Source organism: Hypomesus nipponensis, chromosome 14 (assembly GCF_054491055.1).
Source record: "Hypomesus nipponensis isolate SF chromosome 14, ASM5449105v1, whole genome shotgun sequence".
Taxonomy (NCBI): domain Eukaryota; kingdom Metazoa; phylum Chordata; class Actinopteri; order Osmeriformes; family Osmeridae; genus Hypomesus; species Hypomesus nipponensis.
Genome location: NC_140374.1, coordinates 13,810,257 through 13,838,011, shown reverse-complemented (window position 1 = coordinate 13,838,011; position 27,755 = coordinate 13,810,257). Strand labels below are relative to the sequence as shown.

General features: G+C 43.7%; 1 protein-coding gene across 1 annotated transcript in view; it reads right to left on the bottom strand.

Annotated features, from left to right (window-relative positions):
- Positions 1 to 27,755, bottom strand: part of celsr1b (cadherin EGF LAG seven-pass G-type receptor 1b) — a 44,559-nt gene that overhangs the window by 5,961 nt on the left and 10,843 nt on the right. The window contains exons 2-24 of the mRNA XM_084672873.1: positions 23,589 to 24,272; positions 21,143 to 21,365; positions 19,254 to 19,369; positions 18,008 to 18,096; positions 11,821 to 11,978; positions 10,857 to 11,020; positions 10,348 to 10,473; positions 9,515 to 9,681; positions 9,132 to 9,317; positions 8,913 to 9,026; positions 8,349 to 8,523; positions 8,094 to 8,235; positions 6,951 to 7,071; positions 6,407 to 6,590; positions 6,165 to 6,266; positions 5,817 to 5,911; positions 5,049 to 5,258; positions 3,775 to 3,958; positions 3,297 to 3,467; positions 2,822 to 3,029; positions 1,933 to 2,100; positions 1,331 to 1,457; positions 718 to 918 (exon numbers count right to left, since the gene is read on the bottom strand). Coding sequence (XP_084528999.1) covers positions 718 to 918; positions 1,331 to 1,457; positions 1,933 to 2,100; positions 2,822 to 3,029; positions 3,297 to 3,467; positions 3,775 to 3,958; positions 5,049 to 5,258; positions 5,817 to 5,911; positions 6,165 to 6,266; positions 6,407 to 6,590; positions 6,951 to 7,071; positions 8,094 to 8,235; positions 8,349 to 8,523; positions 8,913 to 9,026; positions 9,132 to 9,317; positions 9,515 to 9,681; positions 10,348 to 10,473; positions 10,857 to 11,020; positions 11,821 to 11,978; positions 18,008 to 18,096; positions 19,254 to 19,369; positions 21,143 to 21,365; positions 23,589 to 24,272 — 4,115 coding nt within the window. The remainder of the gene's footprint in view (positions 1 to 717; positions 919 to 1,330; positions 1,458 to 1,932; positions 2,101 to 2,821; positions 3,030 to 3,296; positions 3,468 to 3,774; positions 3,959 to 5,048; positions 5,259 to 5,816; positions 5,912 to 6,164; positions 6,267 to 6,406; positions 6,591 to 6,950; positions 7,072 to 8,093; positions 8,236 to 8,348; positions 8,524 to 8,912; positions 9,027 to 9,131; positions 9,318 to 9,514; positions 9,682 to 10,347; positions 10,474 to 10,856; positions 11,021 to 11,820; positions 11,979 to 18,007; positions 18,097 to 19,253; positions 19,370 to 21,142; positions 21,366 to 23,588; positions 24,273 to 27,755) is intronic.

The following is a 27,755-nucleotide window of genomic DNA, read 5'->3' as shown; positions in this document are numbered from 1 at the left end:
GCTGTTATTGTCCCTGTTCAGGTAGCTCAAGACAGGATGGCATCTGCATCAGAACTCTCAACAGTTAGTGATGCGAGTCCTCAGGAACACAATAACTTTTCAAGTTGATTCAACCAGACCAAACTGTGAATTAAGGTCAATTATGTTCTACTTTACACTTTACACAAAATCTAATGGACCATACCAGTACATCCTATGAGTTGTAAAAACAAGAGATTTTGTTTTACAAAAGACTGGAATGTAATTCACAATAGCAAAGGAGAGGCCCCAAAGGCTAGCTCAGTAGCCTTACTCTTGCTAATCTCTCAATTTGTCAACAATGGAGTTTCTCCTGGCACGACACCGTAAACCCAGGTATTAGACATTTCTGAGTCTCCTTTTCTTGCCTGGAGGCTTGTAAGCAACATAGAACACACATAATGAATGGCTGAATGGAGAGGAAGAGCAACTCGTAAACAAAAAAGGATTAGGAGATGAAATATTAGATTTTGAGGAAGCAGCCTACTCAATAGCTGATATGTTTTGCACTTTTAATCATAAATCAGATTAAATGTTGACACCACGGGAATGGAATTTGAGTGGGTTTTGAAAATCATTTCATTGAAAAAGTGCATTAACTGACAAACACTCCTTAAACATCAGGTACCAGCTTCCTTAAAATCATTACATAAAGTCATGAATTTAGTCAGTCCACAGGGGTAGATTCAAAGACCATACCGCATTCTCTGTCTGGTTGATTCCGAAGAGAAACACCAGCTCGGACAGGAAGATAGAGGCCACCAGGTTCTTGTGGATGCTGTGGAGGTTGGAGCGCAGTTTACGGAGGATGGCGAGTAAGAGGAAGGTGATGAGGAGGGCCACGAGTGAGGCAGAGACAGTGGTGTAAGTGATGATCCTCAGAGGTAGGACTTCTCCATGCTGAGAGAGGACGGAGGCAGAAAAGAGGTCAAGGTCTGGTTAGTAAAATGGTGTCTAAAAAGGAAAATTAGTTCTGTGGATTTGGATTGTTGTGTGAGCAAACATAATGCTACTGTCCATAGGAGATCAAAACACCAACAAAAAACAAAAAGCACACCCTTAATTGGGCAATGCTAAGTACAATAATATACTACTGCACAAGTTTAAACAAATAAATTGATCACATTCGGTTTGATTCTGGATTTATTTGGATCCATTTCATTTGGTTCTGGTTCAGCTAAATATTGAACTGCATTTCGTAAAACCTCAGGTTTGTTATAAAAACTACACTAAACTAACTGATGGTTTGAACAGGCAGATGATATTGCTGGTATGAACAGTTTCATGCAGGTCAGAAGGTCTGATGTCATACCTCTCTCTTGGAGATGTCCATCAGTACAGCGGAGCTGGCCATGTGACTGCACTGGCAGCTTATGTGGGTGCTGGTCCTGGATACCAGCTCACAGCCCTTGGCAGACCAGCCTCCCGTTCCTCGAACCCTGGAGAAGGAGCAGAGACAGGTGATGATTCTGCAGATCAGGACCAACCAGCTGCCTGTGTCAACCGGCAGATCTGTAGAATGCTCTGTCAACATGCTTTGATATGTAGCTTCAGGGGCTTATCGTGTTGTATAAAGAACACTAAAGCTATTGACAATATGATACTAATATCCTTAACCCTGAAAGGTATATGGATAACACGTAACAAAACAGCTTGAGGTAACTTTGCCTACTCATGTCTACCATTGTGCACAACAAAATGTGTCATTACCTGTTACGTTATCTGTTAATACCCTTTCAGAATCAGAAACAAAATGCATCTCATCTTCAACCAATATCTGTTGTGTAACATGTATAGACTAGCAGAGTAGAGCAAAGTGGAGTAGAATAGACTAAGCTATTGCAGAGTAGAACATGGCGGAGTGTGAGTAGAATATAACAGAGTAGAGTAGATTACGGTATAGCTAAGCCTTACGCAATAGAGTGGTTCCAGTAGACACAGACTGGTTTGGTCCTCTCCTGTGTCTCCAGTAGCCTGTACTCCATGGTGATGGGGCATTCAAGGGGCATGCTCATGGTAGATCCCTCACTGTAGACAATCGTGCTCACTATGGGGGTGTTTATTATGGGCCTGTTTGGAAGTCTAAACACACACACACACACACACATAAACATCAAATCTGCAGTTGGGGAAAGTATTCTAAAGACAAAAATGTATTATTTAATGCAAGCATACACGGCTAGATTGCACAGCCTTGAGGCAGTTAAGCTTAAATTTTCCATGTAGAACGTCTAAATATTTTGACATTGAACCTATGTTGCGTGTTTACAAGAGCTGTCGTTATTTCATCCTAGTTTAAATATTGCCATTGGTGGCATAGCTCAGGCAAGGCCTTGTTAAAGCAATCCTTGGATGAGAGTGAAGACAAAAGGTAAACCTGCAAGATAAACTATTTCCACAGTACAAATGGCTGGTCTTCTCAGTTGCTGTGAAACGCAGGCCAGATCCACGATCATGCCTGCCTTTCTTTTACATTTTAAGTTAAGCCCTTTTCCCTTTCAAGGATTTCATCTCTCTCTCTCTCTCTCTCTCTCTCTCTCTCTCTCTCTCTCTCTCTCTCTCTCTCTCTCTCTCTCTCTCTCTCTCTCTGTCTCTCTCTCTCTCCCCTTTCTCTCTCTCTCTCTATCTCTCTCTCTCTCTCTTTCTCTCTCTCTGTCTCTCTCTCTCCCCCTTTCTCTCTCTCTCTCTCTCTCTCTCTCTCTCTCTCTCTCTCTCTCTCTCTGTCTCTCTCCCTTTCTCTCTTTCATAAAAGAACCATATGGATGCACATGCTGACATCTTCCCTGGCCCTCAGAAAACCCACCTCAGGCTTCTGCGATCATGGTCATAGTTCTCCGGAAGTAGCTGTCCGAGGGTTCGATAGATGATCACCACAGCAACAGGGAGAACGGATGGGGCTTCTGCGTGGCGTTTCCGTTTAGGGGACGCTGTGTGAGATTCTGTGTGATTGACTGCCATTGATTCAGTCTGGACAGGGGGCAGTGCATCTGTGGTCGTCACCATGGGAACTGCTGTAATGAAAGCCACACATAGAAAAATATTTAAAAGTTCAATATCTCAAACATTTTTCTCTTATATAGATGAATGTCATGTGAATTTTTTATGATGGAGAACACATGTGGAAATGTCGACAGATGCTGTGCAATATGGACTTCATATGAGCGCATGATGACCTTTTATCTTCCAAGAGTGATGGGGCCTATCAGTCAGAAACAACCTTTTCAAGACTGAAAACATTTCAGCAAACTTTGATGTCGGGATGACTGTGGCACTTAAACATAATTCAACTTTGACCTCACGTGTACCTTTGACCTCTTCTGTGCGTGAGGGGAATTCTGGGAAGAGGACTGAAGACTCCAGCTCTTTGGAATAGGTGCCCAGCAACTCCTCAAAGCGAGGGATCTTGGCTTTATTTGGATCGAAGGGGTCCAAGTAATCCACAGAGAAGACTGCGCGTGGGGAAAGGATGAACAGGGCTTAGATTACATGTTGGTGGTGGGCTTTTTGGAAGGACATTGTCTCTGTGTGTAATAAACTGCTGACACTGTATTTTAACACTGCAACCGTACTTATTTTTAAACACACATCCACAGCATGAAAAAAGAACCATGTGATGACAGATGTCAACAAAAGGTTACAATGTACTTTTGTTATCGTAACAAGTGTTACGATTTGTGCTTTTATTCTACAAGTTCTCTCCTTATACCCCACACTAAAAGGAGTGTGCCATTGATATTCTCAGGGGGAGGAACTCACTCATGTTGTCCGTGACTAGGGTGAAGGGTTTGAGGTAGGTCTTCCTCAGGTTCTGGGCCAGGTTGTGGGCGTACTCCTCGAAGCTCCTTAGTAGCAGGGCAGAGCCACCTTCAGATCGCTGGATTTGTTCCCACTGGGCCCGGTTGGCCAGGTCCAGGATGGTGCTGCCCGTCCGGACAATGTTCTGGAAAATGTGCCCCACACAATCCTGAATCTTAATCACGGTACACCAGAATTTGGTCTCTGAACTGTTCACTGCTTCCATGCCATAACACAGTTTACAGTTTATTGTGACACTATTATCCTACACTCTATTATCGTACAAGCATCTCACCACTATCAATATAACAAATTATATTATATGAGTTAATATATGAAGTTTCTATAACACCTGATAATCCTCGTTGAATACCATGGATTTGGAGTAAAAAATTCCAAGAATTGAGATTGAAAGATTCAGAAAAGGGCTAAAGAAAAGGAAGAAAGCTGACTCTAAGAAGCAAGGGGGAAGGGCAAACTCCATAAACTCATAACCTACTGGTGCTCCCTGGCCAGATGCCCAACCTTTCCTGTGGAGCTGAGCTCCAATTGGTCCAATCACCTAACAACCTCTCTCCTTGAGCCCCTAAAACCGCCCAGCTGCATCTTCTGACTACACAATTGAGCTGGGCCCTGTGCCAAGAATATACACTGCTCACCTTTAACTTAGCCGTGGGTGTCGTGTTGTTGGTCACAACCTTAATAAAGCTCATAGAGAACGTGCTAATCACTAGGCTATATTACTTACATTTAATCTATGCCCTCCTAGGCTTGGATTGCATTCCCATCAGGAAAGGACAAATCTCAAAGTGGGAAAATAGGTTCTTAAAGAACCAGTATCAACAATAAGTAGGATTTGAGAACTTAGCAACTTAAAGCTAGCACAATCTTTAAGAAGTTTAGCCAAACAATGTAGGTTATTCTTCAGATATGTGGAAACTTTTAATAAACTATCAAACAAGAGTGAAATAATTATATTTTATTCTAAGATTCCATGAACTGTTTAAGTGTAGAACTATGTTTTGTCCCCAGTTCTTGTGGTCATGGTCAGGTCAGAAAAGAAACTCGATAAATAATTGAATATCAATGAGTCACGGTTCATAAAGGAACCCTGACAACCTTCCATTGATTCAATCTTTCCTTTCTAATGTCTCAGCTTGGAGATAATAAACAGGATGCACCAAGTAATGCCATAGAGATAACCACACATTGAACCAGTTATTGAGACATCCCACCTCATGGAACTGCACATCTCGTGTGGCAGTCATGTTGAACCCTTGCTGCGTACTCTCGTACTGCAGAAGGTGAGTGAGGAGGCTGTAGGCCGTTTTTACGTCGTTGCCGTGGAGGGCTGTCGTGCGATTGGTGGCACTCCGCAGCATGCTAGCCATGCCCTTTGACCTGTCATTGTCCATCCGAGAGCCGTTTAGGCGAAGTTCTTCATTCTGAAGGTCACACAAAGGTCACAGCAGTTCAGGTTAGGGTTAAAAACACAGACAGCAGCTTTTCTTAAACATTTACTAAAACAATTAATTAAATCTATTTTCGAGAGTATATTTTAAATACTTATAAAAAGACAGGAGTGTGAGTACATATTTTTGTCATTTAGCAGACGCTCTTATCCAGATATTTTATATATATATATATGGAACCATTTGATTTAGGTTTTAAAATATGACAGCATACCATCAAATTAAGCACGGATATTAAGTCTCCAAAAGAAGATTTGAAATGTCACATGCAACATTCCTGTGATGCACAGCATTTTCCATAAGTCACAGTTACAAAAACCTAACCTATGTTTAAAGCGACTTCCTTATTCAATTTATGTTGCAAATTGGAGGCAAACTGGCCCAAATATCATCAACAACGCAAGGAAAGTACCATGATGACTGAACCGCAGTCACAATTGATGAGTTTTTCTGTTATTTCTCTACTTTGTATTTAGGGGGGGTGACCGACCACACTGTGTTACAGTTCAAAAAAGTGCACAAGGTACTGACCTGTTTTTTGAGTTGTGAGAAGGTGAGAGAGGTGCAGTTAAAGAGGTCAGGAGGAAGCCAGCCATTCTCTTCACTACAGTGGCGGATTGCAGTGCCTGGAGATAGGAGCAGTTGAGTAGGAGGAGTGTGATTCTTTTCAATGCTTTTTTTTCCATTCATGTTTTCCACAATAAAATGTCTGAGGATGAAGATCTATTGACGGAGTAGCTAATACAAGCACTCATCGATTAGCTTCCCAAAAAGTTTGGCATTGTTACATTTCTCAATGCCTTTCACGGCAATCAATATCCCTTTAATACCAATGTCACTATATATGTACATGAAAGTAAATCTATCTCTCCTTCTTACCTGTTGAGCCTTTGGGACACTTCATGGCAGCTGGTTGTCCAAACTGGGTTTTAGGCCACCAGATCCCGGCATCAAAGGCCTTAGGACAGCCCTCATACACGACTGAGGTCGCAATAACAATAATAAACGGTTAATAACTTGACACCACAAACATGGGAGGGAGCGAGCGAGTGACGAGTAAGCAGGTCAACAAAATGCACTTAATGAACGCATGAATGACGGGCAGGGTGTCTTCCACTCACCCATGCACCCGCTGGAAGTGACCTCGGCATAGGGGTTGTCACAGCGATTACACTGGCGGCCAATCACGCCTGTCCGGCACTGACACTGGCCTGTCTGGGGGTCACAGGAGCGTGACAGGGCACCCAGCTGGAAACACTCACACGGGCTGCAGGTGTCCCCACCTTTAGGCCGGAAGTAATTATCCTGTATGCAGTGGAGACAGTGGGTGGAGGGCGATATGCCAAAGCACAAATTATTAGCATAGTCTAGCATTGCATTGCACATTGTATTAACATAGCATAGCACATATATTAACATGGCACAGCATTACGTAGCACATGCTTTTTGTGCATAACAAACATAACATAACATGTGACAATGCATGTTACAAACACTGCAGAGTGTGGTATATTAAGTATAAGTTTGCAATTATTAATTTGAAGGGAATAGAGATACCAAAGGATATAAAAGGACTTGTCTATTACATTGCAAATATTTTTTTACCTGTGCATAGCATAACACATAGGATTTATTATTGCACATTTAGAAGGGGTTTGGGCTAACCTTGCAGCGGCATTCTCCAGTGGTTTTGTTGCAGTCCCGGTAGAACCCTTTGGTGACATCACAGTTACAGGGACCACAGACCGGATTCCCCCACCAGCCACGGGCACACGGAAGGTTAGCTCTGGAACGCATATATACGTGTTAAAACCAGATGGAACATAGCTTATCACAACCAGAATGCAGTCTAGAAAAAACATGTTTGCCTTGTCTCCTCTGAGGTTTTAGTTTGATAATAGGTGTTGATCTGGCGGCATCTGTGAAGCCCTCTGTGACCTTGCTTGTAAGAAAGGCTGTTCAAATCAAATTTGTTTTGTTTTGAAATTTGATAAGAACCAGCTCAAACTTTTCACAAAACGATCAACTGCAGTTCTGTTGCTTTGCAGCAACTGGTTATGTTTTCTGTTCATGGTTGGTTAGTTGAGCACCTGTGAGGGTTCATAAGATCACTCTTGAACTGCCGCGCACACACTACCCTTCTCTACCCTACACTGTATGCGTTGCTGCAGGTAGCACACAGGGTTAGGGTGGCCTGTGCAGGTGGTTAAGCCCTACCTGTAATTGTGGTACCTGAGACAAGTTTTGTACATGCACACAGTAAACGAGTAAATAAGAATTGTTCCAGCCCCATGCGCTGCGATTATTACTGGACGGCAGACCACAAGTACAACAAAAAATGGTGTCTGTAATCTATACAAAACGAGAGAACTGTTGTATGTAGTGAACGTGCAACAGGAGGCTTGTAAACTTTGCTTTTCGGCTTGACGACAAACCAGAATTCCTCAAAGCCAAAGTCTGCCTGACCTGGAACATGTATGCCCATCTGGAAACGATCAAAAGACTGGAAAGAGGAATGGAAATGCGTGCTAAGCTCGTGCCAAAACATCAACATTCCTTCAACACCAACTGATATGAAAGCCAGGGCCCAGCTGATCACTAAGAGCAGATTAGCACAGAGAGTAACAGGAGGTGTTGAGTGGTACGGTTGGGTTTATTGGGGTAAGCTTGGAAACAATGGCAAATGTTTAAAGAAACAGACTTCTCAGCAGGTGAGTTTTTAAAAGGTGCCTCACAAATAATGCTGACCTGGTAGTGAAATTTGTGTGGCCAATGTGTGTGTGTGTGTGCGACATGTTGACAACTCACTTTTTCTGGCAGTACTGGCCATAGTAGCCTTTGCCACACTGGCAGCTGTAACCAGGGGGGGAGCTTGGCTGGCGAACGCAGGTGGAAACATGCTCACAGGGATTCATGAGACATACGTCCACACAGTCCTTCCCAAAGTACCCTGGGAAGCAATGGAGCGGTGGTTCAGAGGTTCAGGTTTCAGTCGGGCCTCCATTTTGAAAAAGGAAGACATTTCAAGCCCTGCATCCTAAAGAAAGAGGCGGGGGGGCTTACCAGGATGGCATACACAGGTGTGTGAGCTCCAGTTGTCAACACAGCGGCTGTGTTCAGGGCACACGTTGGAGCTACAGGGGTTAGCTACGTCACAGCCATCCTCCACACGGACCTTCTGGCCCTGGTGCATGTTCACGTTGGCCAGGTTCGTGGAGGTCTCACCCATTCGTACACCCTGGAAGTGCATTAGGGTGTAATTGGAACATTTGTAGGTTTTTCCTTCATTTTTCAGTTCAGTGGGTCACTTTAAAAGGTAAAAAAACCTGTTATAGAGAAATACAGTCTCCTCAGCATCAATCTATTGGAAGATTCGTTTAAATTATTATCAGTAACTTGAGGTATCTTGGTGATTCTTGTTTCACATTTTCATGTTCACTGTTCCCAAAGACATTTTTGTAAACATGAGAGTTAAAAAGCACAACACAACAAAATGTATTTACAGTAGAGAATCTACCTAAGCACACGGAGCTAAAGAAAGGCCAGATTATGTTGAATAAATCGAATGTAGATCTTTTAGCACAATTGCAAGTAGGTCATCCCTACAGGGGCTGGATCTGCACCCACCTGCATGCAGCCTTTCAGGCCATTCATGACTGTCCCATCCTTCTTCATCTGTCCTCCCACAAAAAGACTTCTCAGTCTCAATCCTGGCAGTTCGTTGCCTATCTCCACCGACCTCTACAAAACAGACACAGCATATCTGATGTTGCATTTCACAACACATGTTTACATTCTTTACGTCGACTTTTCCCTCACACGCAGAGCTGCTCTCCCAGTGCGTACCTGGAACATGCCGTAGTCCAGAGACACCTTGGCCATATACTTGATGTCCTTCCCGTCTTTGACGCTCTGTAGCTCCACCAGGATGTGATGCCACTGCCCGTCGTCTACACGCACCTGGGGGAAGTCCAGCAACGCCACGCGCTTCACGCCCAGGAAAACCTGGAACCGTACGTGTCTGCTGCTTATCTGACGAACGGAAAAGACAAGGAGCCCTCATGAAATCCGCTGTTGTTTGTTTGGTGTAATTGTAATATTACCAATGGGGTGCCAGTCAAGTAAGTATAGCCTCTCATTATTAACATGTCACATGTTGGTAGTACGCATTTAGCATGGGTTAGCATACCTTCACATAACTCTATGTTAGCGGAGCCTAGTTTACTCACCAGTAGGTGTATTTTAGAGAAGTCCCCAGCGTTGGCCTGCAGCAGGATGCCTGAGCTCTGCCGCGTGCGGAACATCAGGCCCATGTACCAGGGGATGGCGATGGTGACCTCCGGCTCTCTCCACCACACCAGGGCGTGACCGTCAAAGTGCTGAGGCGAGGGCATGACTGAAGGGAGGGGAGAGGAGGGCCGTGACTGTTAGAGTGCTCCCATTCCTCATAGTGACACATTCCGACACATTTATATTTGAGGAGGTAAAAAAAATGGAGGTATTCATTGGGTGTGGGATTTTCAGGGAAAGTGTGTACACTGAACGCCTGGAAACAAACATACACGAACACACTTAAACACCCACATGCATACACAGACATGAGCACACATACACAGCTGGCCAGTAATTAGGTGTATTTCATAGTCTTCAGAGCTGAACAGAGACAGTACAGTGATCATGAGTTTCTGAGCACTGACTTATATGGCCTTAGGAATTAGGTCAAAGTAAGCTTTCTGAGAATTTAAAGCTACTTAATATGTGATATCCTTTTCACGCAAGAATGACTGACATTAGAAAGGTGGAAATGTTACCTTTCTTGATTTGATTAAGAGTCAAAAGTTGAAGTAGTTTAACTGCCGAAATACTGTAAGAACTATGTACTGCTGATGCTTCATTTTCTGCTGTACATTCTATATGCACTATTTGTATGTCCATCCATAAAACCATCTGCCAAATGAATACAATATCATGTAAATATATTCAATAATAAGTCCCTAACTATGAAGAGTAACAACATCAATATGTTACTGAGTACACTGAGACACACAAACACATACTTTACCTTGTTCACAGTTCTTGCCCCCATAGCCTAGTGGGCAATCACAGGAATAGGTGTTCCACTTGTTCACACAAGATCCTTTATTCTGACACACTGCTCCACTGCAGAAGTCCTTCTTTGCTGTGCATCCTGAATTTAAAAAAAGATTTCCAGTTCACAAATAATCAATCAAAAACGTGTGTTACAGCAAAGACAGTGGAAGGTTGAAGCAGGGCCTGTAGTTTTTTTCTGGTCATGTGACCTGACCATGGGATCCTGAGGCCAAAACACATTAACTGACCCACTGCTGGGTCAGTATGGTGGCCAAGTGTATGGTGTATGTGTGTAAGTGTGGTGGCCAAGTATCAATGGCCAACTGCCATAGACCAGGTGCTGGCCGGGGTCAAATGTTGTGCTTATTTTTGTCAGACTGTCAAGTTAGTGTGTTTAGGGGTTTTCGCTACTCATGTGTTTTCCTGCTGCCAGATTGTGAGTAAAGTTGGAGGGTAAAGTTTGATTTGTGTGGACCTCACCTGCAGCCGTTCCGTTGTTAGCAATGTAGCTGTTCATGTCCACGGGCTTGCTGTCGACAACCAGGTCCCTCACACAACCTATGAAGTCCCGGTTACTCACCGGGAAGTCTTCTGGAAGGTTGGGAACGCCACCCAAGAGCAGCGGTCCAGTCAGGTCCAGAGACCTAGGAGAGAATGGAAAACCATCTTAGACTAACTCTAACTAAAACTCTGCCTACTACAAAAGTGATGGGAGGTATAGATCTTTGTCACTGCTGATTAGAGAAGGAAAGAGCAACAGGGTTTGGTAGTTCAAGAAAATGGAACATAGCATGCGTGTTACGAATCCGATTATATAACATATGTAACTACTGTCACACTACAGAATAATCTGAACACACAGTATACTAAGACAATGCAGCCTATAGACAGAAATCCAACAAGTTTTATTATTATGGATTTTGATCAAAATGCCCTAATTAAAGTTAATTTGACTAAGCGTTGACGCAAGAGGTTTATAATATAAAATTATGAAAAATGCACTGTTCAGATTTCACCAAACAGCCTCTATTGTGCTGTGTCTTGTGATTCACTAATACCCCAAACAAAAAGGGTTTAAATCAAGAACAGAATTTGAATATGAATAAGAAATGGGGTCAGATATAGGAGGATTTGCATTTGAATGGTGATCTTTCGGTTTAAGAAGTGTATAAAGTCTAAGCACATTTTATAAGGCATCTGAATAGTCCAGTTGGAAGTATTTTATAATGCAATTAAAATCCACAAAATAAGACCTATGATGTGAAAGAAATTGATGGAGAACAAATGGGGAGAGAAAGAGGGAGAGAAAAAGAGGGAGAGAAGGGGAATGAGAGAGAGAGGAGAGAGAAACGAGGAATGAGGAAACATCAGTGAGACTGCATTTGTGCATATACAGTTTAGACTACACACACACACACACAAACACACACACAAACACACTCACTTCTTCAGTCCTGTCTGGGTTCCCTGGGCGGCACATGAGTAGTTCCCAATCTGACCACTGAAGCGGATTGCCATGGCAATGTCACAATCGTCCACCACAACCACCGCTACCTTCTCCCCAGAGGGCCCGTGAGGGATGCCGAGGCGACCAATGTTGGGCTGGAAAGAGACAGGAAGTCATGTGAATCTAAACCCCCAAAAAACAGTTCACCTCACGGTGCTTGTTCACACTTCATAGAGCTTTGTGAGACCAATGTTTTTTTTTTATATTAACATATTACAGAACATAATTTTAAGGAAAATAAATGTCACATCTTTATCTCATTGGACTAACATTTATGCACCTTTGACTTAATAAACTAGAATTACGCAGCAATTCCTGAGTTTGTTCACATTTTTGTCATCATTAAAAAAGTCCAGGATGTCCTCTCAATTGGACCAAAAACATGTATACAAGGGGCAGTCTGGTTGCAGCACTGTTTTCTGAGGGCCTTTCAAACCAGATACCAAACATGGGCACTAGGCTCGCTGGCGTGTTTCCATCGCACCTGAGTCTCAGAGACATTCAAGTTATTCCCTTTATAAAACACACAGAAGATCCAACAGAGAGATGTTCCCTGCCTGCTTTCTAGTCATTGAGATGTCCTTGATTTAGCCTCCCTAGCATTAGCCATGCTAGTGGAAACCTTCATGCCGTGCAGAGTCTATTTAACGCTTGGTGAAACTAAGCGCAGAACTGTGGGGGCTAATTGGATTACAGAAGCGGGACACTGGTGGGTGAAGAGACACCACAGACAGAGGGCTCCATTCCGTGTCAAATCCTCCCCAGACACCACAGTTTCCAACCAGCGCCAACAACAATGGCTGCTGTCGTCAGCGACCATCTTTTTAAGTAGCAGCTTGGCCCGCTGAATTGTCGACTCACCCACCACTTTTACTGTTCCACCTGGTCCCCCCACCCCCGAACAGCATCATGCTCAGTAATGAGGTGAATTTTAGAACAGCATATAATATTGCATAAAATGGCATTGTTTACAAAAATGTGTCACTCCACTGCAAAAACTAAAATATCTCTCTCATTGTGAGCAAGCTTAGTACATTACGTTTTTGAACGTAACTCTTCCAGTGTCCTGCTGTCAGCCGCTAACACCAAGATAAAACCATAATGCTGCAGATGTAACACCAAAAGGAATTACTTTCTTTTTATAGTGTCGCTTCAACATGCATGAGAAAAGAATGCTTAGACGAGCAGATGTGCGAGGCATATTGCGGTTCTTACTGTAAAGTTGGTGCTGAAAGGGAACGTTTAAAACAGAACAGGGATTTGTTCCTGGATGGTACACTAATCCACAAATCTTCATGCAGTTTTTGTTTTGATTTGAGAAACCCTGAATTAGGAAGTGAAAGACAGACAGGAGGTTGGGCCTTTGCCTCCTTCTGAACCCTGTTCTTCAGGACAGAGGATCGCACTAACCTCAAACTTTGGCTGGAGCATCTACTCAAATCACAATATGAAAGATTGTGTTAAAGTTTGGCATAAAATCAAACAAATTCTTCTGGTTGGTCAAGACATCCACACTTTGTGGGCAGTGGTGCAGTGTAGTAGAGAAAAATAGGGCGTACCATCAATTGACTAATCCTACACCACTACCTGCGGGTCACCAAAACATATCTACACCATATCAATTATGTCCAAGTCCTTTCCTTTGTATTGATTTGGTACGTTAGCAAGTACTGACAAGCTTGCATCAGATATCAGTCACTTCAGAGCCTGCTGGTCCACTTGTTGAACAAGGACGGAACACACGCTGGAGGATGAGCCAAACACAGTCTTGCTCTTGTCTTACAGTACTACAGGCATCTCCCTCTGTAAAGCTTGTGGTATCAATTACCAAAGTCCATCTCACATGTTCACTAACTTAGCCTTGGGATGTGCTGAATGTTAGGCCATTGTCCAGTTGATGTATCAAAGCTATACATTACAGTCTCCCAACATGTTATGGGGAAAGTGATCATTTGTCAGCAGGAGTTTGCTCTTCTAGGATCAGAGAAGAGTGATATAGTGTTACGTCTTTTATCTTTTTTTCTGTGGTGTAGTTTTCATGTTTGTAACAATTCTTTTACAAGAGTCCACAACTAACAGTAAGGCAGTGGAACTGGGTTTGAGATGTGCAATGAACTGACCAACATTCTCCACTACTATTGGTCCCAAATGTAATTGTGAAAACAAACTTTCGTTTACATTTTACATGAAAGATTATGACACCAAACACAATCGAATACGATCAATCTTTGACCTCGGAGGAGAGTGAAGAAAAGGATAGTGTTGTTTGGCAACTACTGTACAACTCCTCGCTCAGCCAACAACATTAATAGAGGGATGAGCGTTTTGGCACCCATTGTCTGAAGATTACGCACAGATGACGGCCAGGGCCTTTGGAGCTTAATCCCTGACTCTTCAACATGTTCTTGATTGAAATTCTAATGATCATCCTGGCACCCTGACAGAGTCGACTCAGATGTTGGCTGGGTGGGTCTTGTCCCGGTGCCATACTTGACCGAGGGGGATCTGTTGAAATGTAACTCCCATCATTTATGACTGAACTACTTCAACATAAAGGCTGAACGTGACATGAGTTTGCCATACCCTATTAATAAAGTCTGTAAGGGTTATTGTCACTAAACCTTAATGATTATAAACAAATTGAAATGTGAGTTTCAGTTTTTGAAATGTGTAGAAATTAGTTTGGGGCAACTGCCACAACTGTCATGTGTATAGATTCCTCTCTGTCCCTCGAGCTAAACCTTCTTGACATCATTGGCTGTCATCAACGTAAATCTTGTCGGCATGGCTGACAAAGCTGAAAAGACCCAACAACATGAGGTCATGTTCTTGGACGCCTCTTTGTATATAGGTTTGCTCTTTTGAAACGTGAGAGTCCAGGGCACTCCTTCAACTCTGTCAAAAAAAACTATTGTCTTTCTTCGTAAACAAAAGACATAACGGGCTTTAGGGTCTAGTTGCAAATGTAGATAACATTCCAGACTGTCATTAATCCTCCTTGTTCAATGAATCACCCAGACTTCTCAATCAGGGCTGATATGTCATCAAGAAAGCGATACGGTAGCTTATATGATCATTCTGCGGATGCCACTGCCGACAAGAATAATTGTCTGAAACTTGACTCTGAGCACCCAATGAGAAGCCTCTATTCAAATTGTGACAGTTGGAATGCGACTGTGAATTTGCCTTTACTGAGAGATACAAGGCCTGTCCACGGGATACAGAGTGTAACAGTATGAATATCTAGAATGGCATTTTCTCATTTGTAACAGGGGTCATAAAGTTGTTAAATTCATTGAATGTTGTCAGCAGTTCATCCTTGACCCTGTGAATGCAAACTGAAGTTATGGAATCCTCAGAATGATTTGAAACAGGAAACAGAGACTGTAAAGTTATTGTAGAGGAAGACAGCTTTTTTTATATCGGTTCAACCATGTTGTCACCATAGACTAGAAAACAACAGGACATGGAACAAAGTGATGACAGGGGTTGAGATTCCCCTCCGCATTCCTAACAAACACTGTCATAAATCAAATCTGTTCAGACTTCCTGTGGCCTACAAAACATCAAAATACACAACAAAGAGTCAAGCACTGACGTCAGCATATTATCTTTGGGGTAGAACAAGACTGAATTCACCTACTTTCACACAGGAATAAACAAAATTCCACAGACTTTGGCCCAGCTTGGATTTTCTGAAGAGGTGGGTGTCTATGAGTGAGCACATGTGAGTGTGAATGAAAGGAACTGAGAAAGAGAGACAGAGAAAGGGAGGTCGACTGTTTGCGATGTAAGGTATCCTGTAACACACTTACAAAGCATGCCATGGTAGGATAAAAAAGACTTTGACCACAAGACAAAACAACCGACCACTTGAACTCCCCACAGCAGTGTCACAGACAAGTGAAGGTTAACTAACCACAACTTGGCCATGGAACTCTGATGTCCTAGAAGCAGTACACAAACTAGGACTCTTCTATCAATGATCTGTTCACCCCCAGGGTCAAAGCTATCAGAATGGAGACACATTAAATCAAATACTAAACTTCCCCTTCTCCCATTTCTTTACGTACTTATAAACTATACCTGTATTTCTTGCTCTCATGACACCAATTCATGAGCTCTGACCCTTGGCACTGGGGAGGCAGTCAACTCATACACAATAGGTTAAGAAAACAAAGAAAAAGGAGACGAAATCTGTGTTTGTGTGAATAGGAATATTGACTTGTGTGTGTTTTTACTTCATTCCGGCATTTTTTCCACTCATGACAGATCAAATAAATGTGAATATTAGTAAGACCAACTCAAAATGCTCTGTTTTGGTGACAAAGCACACGTCAGATAAGCAGACTGCCTCGACCTGCCTATGGCCTGAGCTCTGAGGAGGGCTTAGGCAGGAGTAAATAGGTGACGGCTGGCAGTGTTGATGGGAGCCCAAGCTGCACATTGTCCCACTCGAGAATGCACCAGCAGGAGGGAGGGGCAGCGCTTGTGTGTCTCACCACAGGAGGGGAGTATGAATTGGAAAAGGGAGTGAGGAAGGGTGAGAGCACGGGGGGAGCAGGGAGGGAGGTTGGGCTGGTAGGGATAGAAGGGAGTGGAGGGGTGGGGGAGAGGGGGAGAGGTGGTACAGAGGGATAGAGCGAGAGGTAGTAGAGAAGGAGGGAGGGATGGATGTGTGGGAGGAAGGGGAGGGGTGGGAGAGGAAGAGAGAAGGGAGGAAGAGAGAGATGGGAGAGAGGAGGGCAGCATGCTGTTCCTTTATTGTCATGGGAGAGAAACAGAAGCTGGGCTAGGAGGCGGGGGCTAGTGGGGGGTTGAGTTCACAACATTTCGTAAAAAAACAGGATTCATCGGCTAGTTATTGATTAATTATCGTCTTTGGACAATGGAGTCGTTTGGGATATGTTGATGATACATCTAGATGTCTCCCAATATCATAACGATTGTCGACAAACGTTTAAGATGGTGGAAATGTTAATTCACTGCAAAGAAAGAATAGCCTTGATTTCACATCACTTATTATAGGGTCACTGTTTCTCACCCCTAACTAGGAAACTACAACTTTGGCAGGTATTTTATGACCTGGCAAACTATTGGAGTATTTTTACAGTCAAGACAAAAACACTTAAAAACTCTGACTCAACTCATGTTTACTCATTCTGCCAAGGTGTTCACATAAGCAAAATAGCACAAAAAACGAGTTAATCTTTCCGTTAATCAGGTCTCCCAGCAGGTTGCACCTTTCAAGTAGACCGTAATAGCTTCCTCGTCCTTAAACATAAACATCAAAAGCCCTCGCAGAGAAAACTATTAATTCCAGAAATACCTCACTGCTAGGGGGTCTTCCTTTTTCAGTTTCAAAACCATGAACAATACAGTCTTGTCATTCAAGATAAGGGCACAACACTCAAATGAAACAGGGGGGAGGGATCCCAAATGTTTTCTTTGTCAAATTCAACCTCATCTCATCCCAAACTTTAAAAACACCAAAACAAAGACCGGCGTGTCTGTTCCCATGGAAACCACGCGAGCCTGCCACTACTGTGAACTTGCGATGAAACCAGCAAAAACAGAAGGAGAGGGGTTGGGGGGTGGAGGAGGAGGAGGGGGGATGGTGGTAGTGTGGTTGTCCCATTTCCCTGACCTTTGACCCGTTGAATTGAGGCCCTGAGGATTAGAAACGGGGTCTCCATTGGTCTAGGACCTGCTAATCTAATCTCAATGGGGCTCTACTAACTGCAATTTGCCGATAAGGGTTGCATCTGGTAGGTAGGCCAGTACTATGTACTGGATTATGTGCTGTTTGTAGCTAGGCGATTGTCCAGCTCAATATGTTAACATACAGTGACAATAACTTCAATCTCATCCCACCCTCAACTCCACAGATCAACACACACACAGGCTCTTCCAGAGACTGTCGACCCCTCCCCCGTTGGCCCCCCTCACTCCACCCAGCATCCAAAGGAGGGGGCAACCAAAATGCATCACCATGCTCTGCCCATCCAGGACATGTTTGCATACCTTACATTTACATTTGTATTCAATGAGCAGACAAAGCATTATAAACAGCAGAAAATCAAGGATTGGATGTGAATACTTGTAACAGTATTTGGGTGGTTACCTTGTTGTAGTAGTGGAGCTGAACAGTATGCCACTGGCCATCACTGACCCCACCGAAGACAAAGGGCGATACGGTGGTTTTGGTTTCTCCTGGATGGAAATGAAACAGGAAACATTTCAACAACAAACAGCATCCACTCTAACCGGGTTTGTAATTTTGACATGGAGACCACGTAGAGTATAAATACCATCCAACTAGAGGATTAATCAATTAAAAACTCTGAAAGGGTTGTTCAGGCACATTGTGATAGTTCCAACACACAGTTAATAATTCCAGTATTCATTTTAATGTAATTCATTTTCTTGATCCTAAATGAACTCATGAAGTGTTCAGGTAACTGTGGGCAGTTACAGAAAAAGCAGAACGTGGAAGTGACAGTGTAGAATACAGACGAGAGCAGAACTTAAAATATCAAAATAAATGAAGCCATTTGAATCAGACATTCGCTCAGGAATGAACCCAGTTCCCCTGACTCCTACTAAGGGGACTCCAACCATGGCCGCCTCCCTCTCAGTCCTGCTTTCAAGGAGAGTGTCTACATTAATTAGAGGAGAATATGCAGTCCACTGTAGTTAAAGGAAATTATAAATAGAGTGATGGGGGGGTACGGGGGTGGAAGCAATAGAAACCCTACTGATCCAGAACAGTGTTCACAACAGTAATGGAGACCTGGCTGGGGGTTCATGAGTGTTTGTATAGACCAGCAGCTCTCTGTCAAGGATGGTCTCTTCACTCACCAGACTGGAACACATCAGGGTGGTGATGTTTACACTTGACATTTTTTCCCAGGTATCTCCTTGGCTTGGCAGTACGACCTTTAACCCATCCACTTAGACTATAATTCACCTCAAGTTAATGAGATTCTGCATTACCCGCAGACAAAGGGTTGTCTGTCTGAGGAGGAGAACGATCTGAGCATCTCCAAAGCTACTGTCAATAACATATTTGTCGTGACCAGAAGCTTTAGGAACTTATGAATTACTTAGTTTAGAGAATTGAGTACTGTACAGACAGTCAGTTCAGACTGGTACTGTATGTTGAAGGCAGGACACTGTGAAGCCTTTTTGAGAAGGTTTTAATTCTGTCTTGAGGTTACTGTTTACACTTCCCATTATATACTGTATCAAGTCCTTTCTAATCCTAAACGTCGTCCTTGTCAAGTGTGTTGACATTTAATGATGTTCCTTTAGTGAAAAACCTTAGACGACAAGGACAATCAGACCAAATTGTCCGCCCCCTTCCTCACCGGCCGAAAAGGTCAGCTGCACCTGCTCCTCAATGATCTCCAGGGCAATGAAGTCGTGTTTCTCGTTGAATCTGCCATTGTATAGGAGGAGAGCGTTCCTCTCCCTCGTGGCAAACCTGGTAAAAATGGCAAAAGTGATGTTTTACTACTATGTGGCAGAGTGAAAAGTCACAGAGCTATGACCCTTTTTTGATGAACACGTTCCATTTATAAATCTTCATATAAATGTCGGGACATTTATATGAAGGGAACTTCTTTATTTCCTCATAGTTTTGTTGGCACAGAGACAAGCAAACGCGTGTTGAGTCCGAATGAGCTCAGTTGCGATAAAGAAAGCTTGAATGTTGAGAGACAAAGTGAACCTAAATTACAGGAAATGAGGGTGAAAATGGAAAGCGGGGAGTAAAAGGAAAAACTGTGGACAGAAGGAAGTAAAGAGAAAAGAGGAATTTGGAAAATGGAAGAGGGAGGGTTGGTGTGGACAGATGTAAAACCAGAGGGATATAGTGCTGGGACCTGGACCCACGTCAGATCAGTGAACATGGCGCTGTGTGACATTGACCTCGCAGCTGGCATACGACGGGGTACAAGGTCACTAGAGGTCACATGCCACATGGCACAGGGGCACCGATCCAGGAAGCTCTCCCCAACAAAAACACCTACGCCACGTTTCACTTCCTGTGTTTTGGTCTCTTCACCTTTTCTATGGAACGTTAGATATATGGCACAGTGAGAGACTGCATCACAGCTATTTCAACGTGGAAATAGATCATTTTTCCATAATGTTGGGTAGCTGTTTCTTGCAATTCTTTCATGCGTCTGATGGTAGTCTATCAGATTTAGGCTACATATTTCTTAGGCCGCAGTGAAAGTACTTTGGATTGTTCACTATTTCCTGTCGTTAAATAAAAAACCCTCTACAGGGCAGACTTGCTCCTTCAAATCCTCCTTTTAAGGTGAAGTGGAAATGAGCTGTATGGTCGCTCACCAGGGGGTCGATCCCAGTATCCTGAAGCCACTCAGGTAGCAGGAAAAGGCGTTTTTCGTACCGAGTCAGCACTTTTGTAAAACCAGGGTCGGAGACAGTGAATATCACGCCCCAACACGCCCCCCATACCCCTTTCGCCTCACAAGACAAAGCCCTTCGGTTGCTGTTTATTAGCGTTACCGTGGAGACAGTCATTACCGCTTATTACAAAACGGCTGTGCGGCATGAACGTTTTGGCATGAAGTGATGATGCTTATCATGTGGGCGTGGAGAGATAGCTCAATGCAGGGATAGGAGTCCAGGTGTGGGCCAATGTTGAGAAACCCAAAGGAACACTGTATTGTTGGTATGCACTTGAGGGATACAAACATGTACGTACAATAGATTTACTAAAGACACAGCCATGCACGCACAAACACAGTATCTTAAACCATAATTTCAAACCAGTGTCTGGTACAAGAACAAACTATAAACAGAAAAATAACATCCAACACGGAACAAACATACATATTTTATGCATTGCAGTACAGAACTTACATGAAGGAGAGAGACAGACAGCACTTACATGAAAGAGAGAGACAGACAGCACTTACATAAAGGAGAGAGACAGACAGCACTTACATGAAAGAGAGAGACAGACAGCACTTACATGAAGGAGAAAGACAGACAGCACTTACATGAAAGAGAGACAGACAGCACTTACATGAAAGAGAGACAGACAGCACTTACATGAAGGAGAGAGACAGACAGCACTTACATGAAGGAGAGAGAGACAGACAGCACGTACATGAAGGAGAGAGAGACAGACAGCACTTACATAAAGGAGAGAGACAGACAGCACTTACATGAAGGAGAGACAGACAGCACGTACATGAAGGAGAGAGAGACAGACAGCACTTACATGAAGGAGAGGGTGAAGTGAAACCTCTGGCGCAGGCCTCTGAAGGTGACGAAGGACTGTCCAGGGAAGCTGCGTGTGGTCACCTCACAATAGGGCTTCTGGAACTCTCCTGGGGGGCACTGGCACATGAAGCCCCCCACCAGCAGGTCCACACACCTGGCCCCATTCCTACACACCCCCGGGACACAACGCCCAGAGCGGGAGTTCACCTCACAGTGTTCACCTAATGGAGGGGAGAACACAAAGGAGTTCAAGATCCAGACCCAGACCCCAGACCCCAGACCCCAGACCCCAGACCCCTTACCAGTGAATTGGATGTGGGACAAAGCTTAGCGGGTGATTTGGTTGAGTGTCTATTAAACAATCCATCGTTGGGCCTTAATATCACAAGTAGGTAGAAGAGAGCACTGCCAACAATACCCATGTCAGCATAAAGAATATATGTCAGATCATTTAATATTTTGATGCCCAATATTTCATCAATTTCTTTCACTGTGTTTCTACAGTCTATACCCAAGTATAGACACAGTAAAGTATCCTCTGTAAGACAAATGCAAAGTCCAAAAGTATACCTCTCCTGCTCGGGCCTCCATCAGTGTCTGTAATTATTCAGACAACTGAAACTTCCTTAAGGTATCACCTTTGGAACAACAGATTTTTTTTTTTCTCACACGGTTTAAGTCCAAAACTAAAAACCCTTAAAAGCTAGAATGAACAAAGACAGTGTGTGGGGAGGGGGGGTTGGGAGAAAAGTACCCTCTTCTAAGCAAGCTTTGTCAAGACACACTGAGATGTAACTGTTAAGTTCAATGACCCGAACTGACCACGGCTCCACTTTGGAACCAAGGGGGTTGCTGTGGTAATGACAACAGGACAATGGTGAGTCTTCAACCCAAGAACAGAACTACCTTGGTGGTCTCCAAAACACCTGTCACAACCCACCACACCCCCGTTCTGACCACGTCCTGCCTGGTTAACCAACACTGAAGCGTGTGATGATGGTGACAGCTTTGAAACGGGCGCTGACAGAAGCGGCAGGCAGGGGAAGCGCTGACTCATTGGTCTGATTTCAGCCAAACTGTTCCTAACAGCTAGCAAGGGATCATGGGGGATTTTGCAACAGAACTGAACACAGACCGAAAGAAAATGCAGTTGAATATTCACACTGGTTGAGTGTAAAAACAATATTTTAATGTTGTAGCTGGTTGTATGCGCTAGTGTATGGTTTTAGATTGTGATAGTGACTGTGATAGTAAACTGAACAGCACAACAGTCTACCAGAGAATGTTAAAGGAGGCGCTGATTTACCTGGTCTCAGTGCCTGTAGGCATGTTGTGACAGAGCATTACTTATGAAATGTCTACAGGCCTTTACAGGAGTTCAGTAGCTTGACTTTCTATAATCTCAAAGGGGTTCAGCATGCCTGTCACTTCTAGTCCAACTCAATGAAGATAATAAACAGATTTAAAAAAATCTATTTTTCTCAACGGTAGACCCAATTTACCAACTTAAACAAAGGCTATTATTACTGGATGTTGTAATATAGGGAGTTACTAAACAATGAGTCTCCACATTATGGGTCAGAATGGAGAGAGGAAAGGCAGACAAGAAATACACTGTAAAGAAGACCAGAGATAACTGTCCTCCAGGTCAACAGCGACAACTGTTACCTCCTCCAGTGCTGTACATTCCACTGGGCCTTTCTCAGACTGAAACCCTGAACAGAAATGTAATGCGCGGTGTTGAGTGTCGCAAATTATCCCGACAAGATCTGGATAAAGAGAACACCTAGGAATTACAGGGTACGGAATTCCAGCTTAGAAGCAGATCACCGACTCCACCGGGGGATAATCTCCGGTTCCGAGGGGAATTAGGAGAGGTGCTTTTCCCCCCAAAGTGTGAGGAACCTGAGACCAGGACTGTCAGAATGACCGTCATCACCTTCCTCTATGGCTCCAGGCAATATGGCCAGGCCAGGAGTCTTCAAAGGCCGCAGGGCCGGAGACTGATTAATAGATACAATAATAGCTGGGTGTAATCAAGGCACTGGCTGAACGCCTTGTGGCAAAGTCCACAGGTACATTAAAAAGAGCAGCTATCAGTTTTTAAAGGATATTTAAACTGCCGTTTCTCTTGAACAATGTGGCTTTGGTTTTTTCTATAACTGCAAAATCGATATATTCTCCGAATATATTGATCAAATAAATATTGATGAAATACATTAAAATAAACTTCCCTGTACAGGAAGATGAGACAGAGAGAAAGGAAGAAAAGAGAAGAAAGGCTAAGATAAAGAAAAGTTAGGGAAAGTCAGGGGAACATTTAACCAAATTTTCAATTGGGAGAAAGCATAGTGAGCCCAAATAGGGGAATTACAGACTGGGAAGAATGAAAGACAGCAGAGCAAAAGACAGAGCAAAAGACAGAACAAAGAAAAAGCACACGCCTGTGAAGTCCGCCGGACACTCGCAAGTGTAGCCTCCTTCTCTGCTGCGGCACACCCCGTTGTTCTGGCACGGCGAGGAGTAGCACAGGTCAATCTCCGTCTCGCAGTAGTCCCCCGTGAAGCCCGGGGGGCAGCGGCATCGCAGCCCCGTCACGGGGTGAACGGGCCGAAACAGCACCGTGTCCGACGCCACGAAGGGCGCCGAGCTGTCGAACCTCAGCACCGACACGCACTTCATGTAATTCTCGCACGGCTCGCGCAGGCAGATGTTGTCGTCGAACGGCAGCACGCGCTGGCTGGACACCAGGGTGAGGAGCGTGCGGTTCAGGTAGATCTGCTCCTGGAGGGCCTCGGACGGGAAGAACAGCCCCGGGTTGGAGGATGCGGCCGGGGACACGCCCAGCTCATTGGTACGCGCGCTCCTGGTAGGCTGCAGGGCAGAGAACGTGACGTTGAGGATGCTCCCCTGGACGTGGGTGTCGTTCTGGATGTTGAAGACGAAGACGCCGTCGCGGCGGGTGGAGAGGACGGCGGCGACACCCTCCATGAAGAGGGCGAGGAGAGGAGACAGGAAGCGCTCCTGGGACATGTTCTCCAGACGCACCGTGATGCTGTTGGTCAGCATGTCGTCTGTTATGATGGTGACCCGGAGGGTGCAGAGGGCGGTGATCTGGTGAACGCCGTCTGTGGGGAAAGTAAGACGACAAGGTCATTTAGGGTTTCAAAAAGGAGTATGGTCATCGGCGTACAAGTAGTCCGAAACATTGGAAACTTACTAACAATCAGCATGTCAGAAGGAAACAGATTAAAGTAAGTATGACTAAGGACATTAAGCTGTGGAGACCACAATTATCCAGAAACAGATGAATATGGTGATTGTTAACATGAATCCATTCAAAGAAACCTTTGTTTTGGCTCTATTTAAGACTAGTTTCATCATAGCTTCTGAAGAAGAATATGATGAAGTGCTTAGGTCCAGAAATGTCTCTACCTTAACGAAACAACATGATGCAACAATGCACTTATTTGTGAGGAGCACAGTTTGAAACCCTTTTGTGAAATTCACATTATAAGCTATGGATAAACGTTTCCCCCAAAAATATCTAAAACAAACATACAGGGTAGATGACTGATTTTCATTTTGCTTAATGTAAACAAATGATTCACATGAAAGGTATAGAGTTTCTAGAACGCTCTAAAGTATTAATTCCCTGGTCAGTCACACTGACACTAATGTCCAACTGCTGTACATCCCGGTGGCCTAGATGGTGGGGGATTAAGAACGGTCCCCAAAGCGGGGAGTTGAATAGGGCCGAGCCAGTTCTCTCCAGATTGTTGAGGCTTTGTGAGGGTCTGGCTGCCTGGATGGAGCTGAGCAGAGGGCCCCACCATCATGTGAATGCAGTGTATAATAATTAGCGGACAAAGAGGACAAGGTTTCCACTCTGTTACACTGTCCCCTCACATACTGTCAATGAAGCCACACACACAAGGGTAGACACAACAAGGGCCCCCCACTTTTTCATACACACGTACTCGTTTGGGAAGAGGCCCCGGGGAAGACCCAGGACACGCTGGAGGGACTATGTCTCTCGGCTGGCCTGGGAACGCCTCGAGGTCCCCCAGGAAGAGCTGGTGGAAGTGGCCGGGGAGAGGGAAGTCTGGGCCTCACTGGTTAGGTTGCTGCCCCCGCGACCCGACCCCCGGATAAGAGGTAGATGACGAGACGAGACGAGACGGAGATGTACTCGTTTGTGCAGTCAAACAAATATTGAAGGCCCAAAAATCTTTTTTTGTAAATATATTCACATCAACTACAACCAATGCTTAATTTCATAGTTCACACACACACACACACACACACAGGCACACACACACATAGGCACAAAGATCTCAAGTAGCAGCTGGTCATACAAAGACAACTGCAAGCCAAGATGTACATAAAGGACTTTTTGACAAAAGAGAGATTTTATTCTGATTCATGTGTTCGTGTCCTTGATACACACCGTATAATTACCCTCAACTAGAACTTTCCCTGGTTTATTTGAGACCAGCCCATCTTGGAATGTCTTTTAAGGAATATTATGAATGCAATTCTCACTTTCGCCCCATTCCCCTTTTTAGTGTTAAAATCTAGCAAATCCTTGAACAAGGTGGACCAAAAAAGCCTAAACTACCAAAATATCTGAGCAATACAGCTATTGTTTATCTCTTGTCAAGAAAAACACGTGCAAAATCATTTGACAAAGCTGACTAACCAAACCCCAAAAATGAGCTCTTTCTTTGTGAACCTCGATTTCTTCATGTTGTCCTGTAGTTAGCCATAATCAATTACTCAAGGGAGTGAACATTAAATTGATGGCTGGTATCTTTCCTAGAAATACTACATAAAAATCCTCTACTTAAAAAATAATTTCTGGTTGTTTATTCAAAAGCCTGCCCCATTCACCAAGTCATGAGGAAGAGAAACATCTTCTGTGCCAGTGTTCACTGCTTGCATATCAGGTCCTGACAGACACTCACCAGGGTGCCTTGTTAGCTTTGGCACAAGTATATCAGCCATCTATCACTGAGATAAGGAGAGCCTGTTCAGAGGGGTGAAATACACTCAACAGCCTCAGCAAGTACATTACAACTTTGCTTATTAAGGCCTTGGAACTGATACAGATAATGCTATTGGTGCCCTATAATACAACACAGTTTTGAGCCAATCCATTTATGGACTAGCTTTGTTAAGTTAATTAGCTGAAGGATAAACATGGTTAATAAACCAAAGTTGAAGCTAACTAGCACTTTTGGCATCTGTACAAATATGACTTCACAAGCTATTTTTAAAAAGCTTTCACATTCAACATTCTTGAGCAGCTTCTGAGCTGACCTGATATCACACATATCCAAACAGTGAGACAGAGAGAGAAGCCCCCTCTTTCTGGGAGCCCCCTCTCTCTGGGACTATAAATGATCAACACTTTTTGTACAAATGCTTCCTATTGTGTGGTTGCTGGAAAGTGCAACCATGTCTGACAACAATAAGTATGTATGGAGCAGAGGTCACAGCAAGGGACAGGCAGGGAGAGAAGGCAGCTCTGAGTCAAAATTCTGGGGTTAGTAGCCATCGTGGTTAACTCCTGACAAGATGCCCTCATTCCAGGAAAGAGGATTCAGTGCACAGGACTTTTTGGCACCTGGTTACAGTGGTGGGTATGTGCTTAGAGTCTATAGTAAAAGCTATAGTATAAAGTAAAAATATACAATATTGTTTATCGAGTATTGTACGCCTGTTTGAGTTATTTGCATGAAATACAATTAGTTTTGTTAGAAAAAGACAGGTGGAATTTGTGGAAGAGCAGAAAGGATTTGAGGTTGGAAACCATGACATTTTGGCACGTTTTAGCTCAATTAGGAGACCATTAACTCCATTACACCCCTTGACAAGTCTGGACACTGCACTTCCACAGAAGGGGAATGTTCCCTAAATGGCTGTGTCCTCTTTAAATTATGAAAAGAAGAATAGCGCTACTGTTACAAGTCCCAAAAAGCAAGCAAACAGCAGGCTTAACTCCATTAACTTCAGGCAGATTGTTGTTAGCTAGCAACATCATTAGCTTCTATCCAATGTATGTTTAAAAACGGTGTTCTTCTTGCAAAAACTGTGTTCAGCTTGCACTGTATGGGAACAGTTTGTTGGTAATCTTTGAGCAGGCCTAGTTTGCATTACTACTGAGTAAAATGATCATGTGGTGAAAGGTTTAACCTGTAAAAGCAAGCATTTCTAATAAAAGTTCTCTTCAACTTAGTGTGCCTTCAAGAGTCTCCTATGACACCACTCATCAAGTTTGAAATATTTATGTTGGAATATTCAGCCATGAGGAGGCAGAGATCTCTTTTCCTTTCTCAGTCTTTAACTAGAGACTGTTGAGAAAAATTTTCGCAGTTTTAATTGGCTTAACAGCTGACTCTGCAGTGAGACTTCCTATATCTAAAGCTAATTAAAAAACACACCCCACTTCGTAAACTTAACCAAAGACGGTCAACATTACCAACTCAAGGTGATGTTGGATGTTAGTTGGATGTTAGACACTTTGGCAAGTGTGTTTCAATAGTACTTACAGTAATATCACATCAGTGAGTGCGCAATACTCAGTACATCACTCCCTTCATTGACAA